This window comes from Bufo gargarizans, chromosome 1 (genome assembly GCF_014858855.1).
Source record: "Bufo gargarizans isolate SCDJY-AF-19 chromosome 1, ASM1485885v1, whole genome shotgun sequence".
Lineage (NCBI taxonomy): Eukaryota > Metazoa > Chordata > Amphibia > Anura > Bufonidae > Bufo > Bufo gargarizans.
The window spans coordinates 671,775,133-671,786,778 of NC_058080.1; the positions used below are offsets into that span (position 1 = coordinate 671,775,133).

The 11,646-nt window shown below is 43.6% G+C and overlaps 1 protein-coding gene across 2 annotated transcripts in view; it reads left to right on the plus strand.

Moving 5' to 3' along the window:
* The window catches only part of TENT2 (terminal nucleotidyltransferase 2), a 59,642-nt gene extending 49,108 nt beyond the window's left edge, over nucleotides 1-10,534 (plus strand). For both annotated transcript variants that reach the window (XM_044276121.1, XM_044276122.1), the window contains 4 exons: nucleotides 3,693-3,829; nucleotides 5,906-5,997; nucleotides 6,982-7,061; nucleotides 9,021-10,534. In XM_044276121.1, coding sequence (XP_044132056.1) covers nucleotides 3,693-3,829; nucleotides 5,906-5,997; nucleotides 6,982-7,061; nucleotides 9,021-9,098 — 387 coding nt within the window. In that variant the 3' untranslated portion in view covers nucleotides 9,099-10,534. The remainder of the gene's footprint in view (nucleotides 1-3,692; nucleotides 3,830-5,905; nucleotides 5,998-6,981; nucleotides 7,062-9,020) is intronic.
* Nucleotides 10,535-11,646: the final 1,112 nt, after the last annotated feature.

The window sequence follows — 11,646 nt, forward strand, 5'->3', positions numbered from 1 at the left end:
TAGACTGTACATATATACACAGTGTGGCTTGGATGGTATAAAGAAACGGGAACGTTCTCACCCAATTGTAGACCAAGGGTTCTCTCGGAGATGGTTAGCGATGAAGACAGACCTGTAGTACTTGATAACCACACTGGAAGGAGATAGGTGTGTGTGCCCCCTTCACATAGGTGGGTGACAGGGTAGGTAACCCTAGACAGCCCTAAGAGAAGGGGCAGGGGCTAGTACGCCCTACCTATCTACACGAGGAGCTTGCCCCGCAAGGAGCGCCCCCGACCGGATGCCTGACCCTGTGGGGGCAGAATCCCTACCTAATAAACCCTAAAAAAGTTGCTCCCTACGTGTCACGTTTCAATTTGTGAAGGAAAATCATCAGGGGAGATAAATGGTGGTCACAGGACTATGGATGGGGCCTGTGCGACCAAAAAAAGGGAAGATTGTAGAAAAAAGGGTTGTGTGGGTCAAATGTCAAAAAGTTCAGTGCTAATGTGTGTGTAGCCAATCAGGCTAGATCACACAAGACATGTCCACATCAGCGATTTCTATCAAAAGTATATAAATGGGTGCACCAGTGGGTGCTATCTATAATGGACAGAAAAAGAGAAGCCTCCGGATGGGGGGGGGGGGGGGGGGGGGGCTGTCGGCAGAGTGTACTCGCCACCCTGTGTCTTTTAAGTGTGCTCCAAAAGCCGCCGATTATCCCTGCAGCCTCCTACTTCCGGACATGTGACTCTGATTACAGAAAGTCACATGTCCGGTGGAACGCAAGGAAGTGAGCATGCGTTCCAGCCGGACGCGGCCCGTGGTGCGCGACGCCAGAAGATGACGCCGCACAGCAGGTGACCGAAATCACGTGACCAGGGGCTGGTCACGGGGCGCGCCGAGCCTGGAGAGCAACGCCCACCGCCTAGGTGCTAAGGTGGAAACGAGAATATAAACAGGGGGCGGACTTTTGTACACAGGGCAAAAAGTGAACACAACAGTGGATGTAATTCACTTAATTGCCAGGAGGACCCATAGTTAGAGGGATCCTTAGTAACAATTAGATATATAAGTAAACCAAACTATTAGAGGCGGGTTCAGATAGACACCGGCCGTAGGAGGGGTATAACCGGCCTGGTGAGGATGCAGAGAAGTACAGAATGGAAGAAGGAAGAATAGCCAGATTTAGCTAAAACAGCTAAAATTGAGCTGCTCGTTTAGGCCCAGGGGGTCATTGTTTTTAAATAGTAAATCCAGCGCAATTCTCGCTGCAGTACAGCGCGGTACCAGTCTCCTCCACGTTTTGGGGGTAGGATACGATCTATACCCATCACAGAGATACGGGCTTTCCCGTTATGCTGACTGTGAACATGATTGGCGACAGGATTATCTTTAGCTTTGGCTATGTCGCTGAGATGTTCCCCGATACGTCTGCGGAACTCGCGGTTCTGCCCCCACAGGGTCAGGTATCCAGACGGGGACGCTCCTTGCGGGGCAAGCTCCTCATGTAGATAGGTAGGGCGTACTAGCCCCTGCCCCTTCTCTTAGGGCTGTCTAGGGTTACCTACCCTGTCACCCACCTATGTGAAGGGGGCACACACACCTATCTCCTTCCAGTGTGGTTATCAAGTACTACAGGTCCGTCTTCATCGCTAACCATCTCCGAGAGAACCCTTGGTCTACAATTGGGTGAGAACGTTCCTGTTTCTTTATACCATCCAAGCCACACTGTGTATACAGGTCCTTCTCAAAAAAATAGCATATTGTGATAAAGTTCATTATTTTCTGTAATGTACTGATAAACATTAGACTTTCATATATTTTAGATTCATTACACACCAACTGAAGTAGTTCAAGCCTTTTATTGTTTTAATATTGATGATTTTGGCATACAGCTCATGAAAACCCAAAATTCCTATCTCAAAAAATTAGCATATCATGAAAAGGTTCTCTAAACAAGCTAGTAACCTAATCATCTGAATCAACTAATTAACTCTAAACACCTGCAAAAGATTCCTGAGGCTTTTAAAAACTCCCAGCCTGGTTCATTACTCAAAACCGCAATCATGGGTAAGACTGCCGACCTGACTGCTGTCCAGAAGGCCATCATTGACACCCTCAAGCAAGAGGGTAAGACACAGAAAGAAATTTCTGAACGAATAGGCTGTTCCCAGAGTGCTGTATCAAGGCACCTCAGTGGGAAGTCTGTGGGAAGGAAAAAGTGTGGCAGAAAACGCTGCACAACGAGAAGAGGTGACCGGACCCTGAGGAAGATTTGTGGAGAAGGACCGATTCCAGACCTTGGGGGACTTGCGGAAGCAGTGGACTGAGTCTGGAGTAGAAACATCCAGAGCCACCGTGTACAGGCGTGTGCATGAAATGGGCTACAGGTGCCGCATTCCCCAGGTCAAGCCACTTTTGAACCAGAAACAGCGGCAGAAGCGCCTGACCTGGGCTACAGAGAAGCAGCACTGGACTGTTGCTCAGTGGTCCAAAGTACTTTTTTCGGATGAAAGCAAATTTTGCATGTCATTCGAAATCAAGGTGCCAGAGTCTGGAGGAAGACTGGGGAGAGGGAAATGCCAAAATGCCTGAAGTCCAGTGTCAAGTACCCACAGTCAGTGATGGTCTGGGGTGCCATGTCAGCTGCTGGTGTTGGTCCACTGTGTTTTATCAAGGGCAGGGTCAATGCAGCCGCTATCAGGAGATTTTGGAGCACTTCATGCTTCCATCTGCTGAAAAGCTTTATGGAGATGAAGATTTCATTTTTCAGCACGACCTGGCACCTGCTCACAGTGCCAAAACCACTGGTAAATGGTTTACTGACCATAGTATTACTGTGCTCAATTGGCCTGCCAACTCTCCTGACCTGAACCCCATAGAGAATCTGTGGGATATTGGGAAGAGAAAGTTGAGAGACGCAAGACCCAACACTCTGGATGAGCTTAAGGCCGCTATCGAAGCATCCTGGGCCTCCATAACACCTCAGCAGTGCCACAGGCTGATTGCCTCCATGCCACGCTGCATTGAAGCAGTCATTTCTGCAAAAGGATTCCCGACCAAGTATTGAGTGCATAACTGAACATAATTATTTGAAGGTTGACTTTTTTTGTATTAAAAACACTTTTCTTTTATTGGTCGGATGAAATATGCAAATTTTTTTAGATAGGAAATTTGGGTTTTCATGAGCTGTATGCCAAAATCATCAATATTAAAACAATAAAAGGCTTGAACTACTTCAGTTGGTGTGTAATGAATCTAAAATATATGAAAGTCTAATGTTTATCAGTACATTACAGAAAATAATGAACTTTATCACAATATGCTATTTTTTTTAGAAGGACCTGTATATGTACAGTCTACGCCTTTAGGGCTGTCTTTCATGTTGTTTGTTGTAGAGGCTCATCCTCTAGTGTCCACCTATTTTAGAAATTATCATTATTAAATGCTAAGTTTTACCCCTCTGTCCCCTGGGGATCAGTACATATGCTTATTAATTTTGGGAGTAAATAGGCCTGATCGCCAAATCCGCCAATTTACGTATATTAAACTCAATCAGTGAGTCAGGGGGGTATTGGTCCATCAGCCATTGTTACAGAAGCCTTAGATGCTTGATGTTGACGGTGAGGGCAGAATTTTAATGTCAGAATTTAGATACTTTGCCTAAACATATACATTTTACAATTATAATTTTTTTTATTCCTTGACAGGAATGTTTTAACCCTGCTATGCAGTTGCACCTTGTCCATCTTGCTCCTCGCAATATCCCTTTATATGCATCCAAAAATGAATCAAGCCTAGGTGACCTTCTTGTGGGATTCTTGAAATACTTTGCCATCGAGTTTGAGTAAGTGATGTAAAGGTTTACAACTACTACAATCCAGTTAAGCAACACCAAATATTTTTTCAAAATTATAAGTTTTCAAATATTTCTTTTACACATTGTACTGTGTACTGAGTGTAGCCTGCATCATAACTGAAGGGAAAGTCAGACAGGCATAGCAGCATTCTTTAGAGGACCTGTCACCAAAAAGTGTAATGCAATCTGAAAGCAGGAGAAGCTAAGAAGATATTTTTATTTTATTTTTTGGTGGAAACAATTCAGTAAAACTTGTAAATTTTTACATTTCTATCTGCAGCCCTGTGAAGTGCTATCAGTACAGTAGGGAGAGGTTGTCAGTGACTGACAGCTATCTCTCTATGTATACTTATACACACAATGCTCTCAATCACTGATAACCTCGCTCTCCTGTACTGATAGCTGTTCACAGGAAGTGGACAAAGCAAAGATATAAATGGTTAAATTACAAAAATATACATTACTCTGCTCGGCTTCTCCTGTACTATAACATGTTGCTGTCAGATTGCATTGCATTTTTGATGACTGCTCCTCTTAAAACTAAGGCCTCTTTCACACGAACGATCTGGATTATGTCAGGGTCTGCTCAGGAAAAAACTGATGGTTTCGCACACAAGTTCAGTCAGTTTTGTCTGTGATTGCGTTCAGTGTTTCAGTTTTTTTCCACGTGGGTGCAATCAGGTTATGAAGCGTTTTTTACATGCATTAAAAACTACAGTTCCTAGCAACCATCAGTGAAAAACGCCTTGCATCTGGATGCAATCCGTTTTTCACACAATCCCCATTCACTTCTATGGAGCCAGGGCTGCGTGAAAAACGCAGAATATGGCCGCATGCACACGACCGTGGTGTGTTTTGTGGTCCGCAAATCACGGATGGCGTGGACAGCCTTTACATATAACTGCCTATTCTTGTCCGCAGCGGACAAGAATAAGACATGTTGCTTTTTTTTTTTTTTTTTTTGGAGGGCCACGGAACGGAGTAAACATGCTGTTTTTCTTTTCCTAAATGCAAAAATGATGCATGAAAAACAACGCTCATGTACACAGACCCATTGAAATGATTGGTTTAGGAATTAGTCCGGATGTTATACATTTGCTTCACACATCACACTTTGTGAAAGAGGCCTAACTGTGCATGATCTACAGTATATACAAACCAATACCTCATCTAATATACATTCAGAAGTTCACAGCCTTTTTTAATTAGGTGATGCGTATAGCTGACCATGGGAGGTAATAATGGTAGACGTCCAGTGTTTTTATGGGTTTGGCTGTACTTGAAAGTTACCTACGAACGGCGTAAAAATAGGTTTAGAGTTAGGTACTCTAAACAATCCGTATCGAGGTCACCTTGCTGTTAGTGGATGGGCCCAGATATGTTTTGATCAAAATGTAACCCCTGATTGTATATTAGATGAGGTATTGGTTTGTATATAGATCATACACAGTTAAGGTTGATTTACACATGCAGAGGAGCAGCCAATGTTCAGGAAGGAAGCCTTGCTCATTCAGTGGGGGTGAAGTCCTGCATTTACCTGCAGTGATCACCTCCACAGTATGAGGACGAGGGATCACTATTGCCATCACGCGTCCTCATACAGCTGCATAGTTTCTGGGCAGCAGATCGCTGTTTAGACACCATGATAATTTGTGCCTGCAAGAACGACAGGATCACCCAATGAACAAGCGTTTCACTCGTTCATCGGGTGATCTGCTGCACCTGTAGACAGGCAGATTGTTGAGAATTAGCGTTTCACAAGAATGTTCATATCTGATAATTTGCCCAACTATTGGGGTGGGTAAATCGGCTGTGCCTGTCTCACTTTCCCTTTGACTCCGACTGTGCACCTGCATTTTTGTTCTACCATGCCCGATGCACTGATTAATTCTGTTTCTGCATCATATCTGCTTACAGTAAACAAGCCCAAAAAATTCTGAGAAAACCTCTACAGAGTTATGAGCATAGTGTAGGTCTTGTATCTGCCCTGTTATTAGAAATGAGCTTCTGTCATGAAAAGGCACATGGTAGCAGACCCATAGTAATGCTGCATTTCTCTCTCAGCTGGAAGAACAAGATGATTTCTGTTCGTGAAGGCAAAGCTGTGCACAGAACAGATGGCATTGAATGGAGGAACAAATACATCTGTGTGGAAGGTAAGGAACGGGTACTTCCTTATTACTTTAATTGTCACCTTTAAGGTTGTGTCCACTTTTAGACCTATTTTTCTTACAGAGACATATAAAATGAAAAATAAAGCAACTTTGCAAATAGGCTTTATCTTAAAGGGGTTGTCTCACTTCAGCAAATATCAAAGTTAATACAAGGCACTTACTAACGAAGTGTGATTGTCCATATTGCATCCTTTGCTGGCTTGATTCATTTATTTCATCACATTATAAACTGCTCGTATCCAGAGGTTACGACCACCCTGCAATCCAGCAGCAGTGGTCATGCTTGCACACTATAGGAAAAAGTGCCAGCCTCTCTTGTGGTTGGGACCGCAGGAGTGCGAATAGGCGCTTTTTTCTTATAATGCGCAAGCAGGACCAGTGCTGGGTTGCCGGGTGGTTGTAACTATGGAAACGAGCAGTGTATAATGTGATGAAAAAAATCAACAAATGATAAATGCAATTTGCTGGAGTAAGATGACCCCTTTAATATTTTCCATATATTTCGGTTACATGTCCTATAAATCTCCATCGTAACCGACAAACCATTTGTAGTCCGATTCTGCAGTCATACCGTCATCTGTCTGTCCTCTGCCTATTGAACTTATATTGGGAAGAAGTAGAGGGGTTGCTCAGTCAAACTACACAGGGTCTCTTTGTAGTCTACCATTGAGATGCATAGTTTCGAATAGGAGCTATAGACAGAAAATGATAGGAATTTTTTAATCTGTTGCTTATTTTATGTGTCTTTGATAAAAAATCATTCTTTGAGATGATAAAATTCTGGTTTATCACTTCATGCAGTGCTGCTCTGGGTAACCTTGGATCTCTAGTGATGTGAAGAAAGTAAGGGTCCAACTGAACATGTGCAGCCATCTCCTAGATTCCAGCTCTTGAAATCAATATTCTGCTCAGTCTTGTCATAGGTGTATAATGTGAAAACCATTTTAAGAGTGTTTTCAATTCTAGAGCCATTTGATAGAACAAACGCCGCTAGAGCTGTACATGAAAAACCGAAATTTGACATGATTCAGGAGGAGTTCATGAAGGTAAGAAGAAAGCACTTCAAATATTGTATGTGAGAGGGCATACACTTGTGGGTTTTTGTACTAAGGGCTCTTTCATACTTGCGTTGTTGTTTTCCGGCATAGAGTTCCGTCGTCGGAGCTCTATGCCGGAAAAATCCTGATCAGGATTATCCCAATGCATTCTGAATGGAGAGAAATCCGTTCAGGATGCATTAAGATGTCTTCAGTTCAGGACCGGAACGTTTTTTGGCCGGAGAAAATACTGCAGCATGCTGCGCTATTTGCTCCGGCCAAAAATCCTGAACACTTGCCGCAAGGCCGGATCTGGAATTAATGCCCATTGAAAGGCATTATTCCGGATCCGGCCTTAAGCTAAAAGTCGTTTCGGTGCATTGCCGGATCCGACGTTTAGCTTTTTCTGAATGGTTACCATGGCTGCCAGGACGCTATAATCCTGTTTGCCATGGTAAAGTGTAGTGGGGAGCGGGGGAGCAGTATACTTATCGTCCGTGCGGCTCCCGGGGCGCTTCAGAGTGACGTCAGGGCGCCCCACGCGCATGGATGACGTAATCGCATGGATCACGTCATCCATGCGCATGGGGCGCTCGGACGTCATTCTGGAGCTGCACAGACGGTAAGTATACTGCTCCCCCGCTCCCCACTACTACTATGGCAACCAGGACTTTAATAGCATCCTGGCTGCCATAGTAACACGGAACGCATTTTGAAGACTGATCAGTCTTCAAATGCTTTCAGTTCACTTGCTGTGTTACGGATCCGGTGGGCACTTCCGGCAAATGGAGTACACAACGGATCCGGACAACGCAAGTGTGAAAGAGCCCTTAATTCACACTGAAGGACTGGAGTTAAAGGGGTTGCCCAACCCTGTACATGCGAATGGATTATCCTTGGGATCGTAAGGAGTCCGCGCCCCCCCCTTTCCCCACAACCAGTTGTACTGCAGTAGGTCTGACACTAGGACTATACAGCTCTGTCCATTGTGCAGGGGACGTGGCTGGTTACTGCAGCAACGAATTTAAGAGAATGGGAGCTGCAGTAGCTGGCCCGATTCACTACACTATGGACAGACCTGTGTACTTTTGGTGCCAGAGCTCCTGCAGAACAGCTGATGACTGGGATATCTGTTTCCCGATGATCAGATAGGCCATCACTTGTAAAGAGTTTGCTGTAGCTTTTATGTGCCTGTATTTTTGCTTGGGTAATGGTGGTGCAGTTGTCAACTACACTACTGTTCCCCTGTGTGGCGCTGACTTTGTTCTAGGCATGTACGTACCAGCAAGCTACCTTACTGCCTGCACCAGTGAATCCATTTGATCGTAGGTCATCAATATCGGATAGGCGGGGGTCCGACACCAGCTGTATGAGGAGACGGCGCACGCATGCCGTCTCCCTTCTCTATTCCTGTCCGCTGCTGTGGTCTATGGTCCTTGCCGTAGACAGCGGCGAGCAAGGGAGATGACACGTGCACACTGTTCCTCAGGATAGGTCATCAATAACAAAAGCCTGTTCAACCCCTTTAATGCTCTGTGCGCTACATTTATGGGAATCTTTCTCAGTTACTGCTGACCTTAACGTCTTCCACCATACAGTTGACGGGTTGCTAAAAGCATTCTAAAATGTTGAAATTGAAAAATGCAGTCTAAAGTTGCCCCAGATTTAGGACTTTGGCTCACACTGTTTTGGTGCAATGGTAGACAAAATATCGAACAATGTTGGTTTGCTAAAAATATGGCGCATATATTGTCACATTCTGCCGGAAAATAGAAACAGGTGAGCTAGGCACAGGGGATTATTCTTTTTGATGTGTTTGCTTTATACATGGGCCAAAACTATTAGGTAACATAAGCCACAAATTCAACAGATTTTGGCGCTTTCTCAAACAATATCTAGACACAAAAGCTTTAGTAACCTTGCCCCAGTATGTACTAAATTTTTCCCTTTTTTTTTCCCCCTCTCTAGGGTTGGGTGAGATTGAGAGACAACAAAGATCTCAACAGTGTGCTGCCTCTTCAGAGAATTATTGGAAAGCAGAAATGATGCGTCTTTTATAGATGGACATTAAAAAAACTTTACTTTTCCTCTGCAATATGCCTACACCTCAGACTTTAATGAATTTTTTTAACCCTCGATATAAATTGTAAAACAGAAAAATAACTTAGAAAAGGTTAGGTTTCTTTGTGTGCACAGTACGTTCCTTTCGTATTGTACATTTTGCTGTTTATGTATCTGAGGGAGATTGCTGAAACGTGATTTAATATATACATGAGTGAGGCCATTGCTATCTTTTCCTTGTGAGAAATTCTAGAATTGCACTACACACTGATCAAATGTTCTTCTCCTGGCCTGCGCAAATCTGTGGCTTTCCTTTGGCAGCGTACTACACATCAATGTTAATATAAGCTTGAATATGTTACCTCATTAGCTGCTCCTTTCTTTTTAAATACTTGTTCCAGGGTTTTTGTCAATGGAGATTTCCACTTAGTTTATTTTTCAAAGCCCTAGTATTCTTCGTTCAGGAAAGGAAAAAAACCTGAAAAGTGATATAAAATTTTTTGGGAAGTTTTCTATCTGCATGAACAGGTATCAACTTTTATATAGGTAATATGAAATACTGTAGAGGGCTAAAGGATAAACTACCCAAATGCTGTGCCGACGCCTTGACTGAATTCACTATGTGTTGTCTTTTACGTGACTTTCCTCCATCTTGGGGTCCATTGAATCTTACATGTTCCCTGTTAAGGTAAATGCCCTGGTCTGTTCCATTTAAAGTGATCTCTCCAGCTTATCCAGCATGTCTGTTTTAGTAACCTCTGCATCAGTATGAACAGGGTCACTGTGTAGAGATACACCCAATGATCAAGCGTAATAGTAATGCCTAGTTAGTACATACATTTCCAGGAGGAGTAATAGAGGATAGGCGCAATGCAGAGTTCTTAAAAAGTACCAGCATTGTTTCTTGGGGATACAAGGATTTCCTAAAACGGACATGTCAGGAGTGCTGACAACTTGCATTTACTTAGGATTTTTGGATGAAAGCTTTTTCCATTATCTCATAATTATTACCAGGAAAAAACTACTTAAGCACCAGTTCCCCCAGAAATGTAGTAGTATGTTATTGCTGCTAAAATGGTTCATCCCCACACCCTTATTTTGTTGTATATATACTTTATATGTATTCATTAATATATTTTTAAGTGACAGGGAGATCATGAAAATGTTACTGCTGTTCCTGATTACTTGCGTCAGTTTTCTGTAAGGACCTTCCATATTGGGGGTGTGTGTCCCTCGGCACTGTCCTATACTGCCCAGGAGGGCTGACCAGTCCTGAGTGGTGTTTGCTTCTGACCCGTTATAGCACGGACTTCTGTCAATCTGTTGATGGTCATTTTTAATTTTGTTGTTGCAGAGTTCTGTAAACTTGTTCCTTGTTTTCTTTTGTACATTGTCACTCAGAATAAAATTTCTGTAAAACAGTTGTATTTTAATATTTGGGTATGTTGCAGCTTTTCATTCAGAGAAAACAGGACTTGACATAATTTGTAGTATGGTGTTTTAAAAAAGGTAAATGTTGTTGCCCAGCGCTGTGATTTGTGGCTACAATTACCCCCTTACAGCTCCCTACAGACAAGCGATTTCCACGCTCTAGACTCGCAGCGCGAGTATGCAGCAACACCCATTCTGACCTCCCAGCACTGACAGGTCGCTAGGCATTATATTGATTTATGATGCTATGTAACACTTAGGGCTGTTTCCCACGAGCGGATGCTGTGAGTGACATCCGCTCCGTGAATGACAGCCAAGACCCGATGCGGACTGCGGAAGCACGGAGCATTAACATGACTGATAATGCTCCGTGCCTCTCTGTGATCTCTTTACTACAAAATCACAGTGACAACTTTATCTCATTGTGATTTCGTAGTAAAGAGATCACAGAGAGGCACGGAACATTATCAATCATGTTAATGCTCCGTGCTTCTGCTGTCCGCATCGGGTCTTGGCTGTCATTCACGGAGCGGATGTCACTCACAGCATCCGCTCGTGTGAAACAGCCCTTACAGTTCTGAAATGTATTGGATAATACTGACATAAAGCTGTCATTTGTTATCTAATACATTCCAGAACTCTAAGGGTTACGTAGCATCATAGTGCCGCAGGTGTGAAAGAAGCCTGAGACTAGCATATGAAACCCAATCTTAGTAAATCTGACACTCTGTTTCTGAGTGTCAACAGGCTTCGTTTCTCTTCTTGCTTGGCACCCGCTCCCTGGGTGTCGGCATTCTGGCTTTGGTTTCCTTGGCAGCAATGAAGATGGCAATATCTGCAGTTATCACCACAACTCCATGTAATGCCTTACCACACAAACTGCATGGTCTCTAATGGCCACTCTTTGTGGCACCCAGCAGTGTACACACCTTGCTTGTCCTTTTGTAGTCATTACAGCAGCTGGTCTTTAATACAGGCCTGGACTTCTCCACACGCTGTGGCTTCTTCAAGGATGTGGAGGCAAGCTGGCTCCTTATAGCCCCTATGATCTAACCTCAACTCCTCTGTCATGCTTAGATGCACTATCCATGCCTTAAAGGTG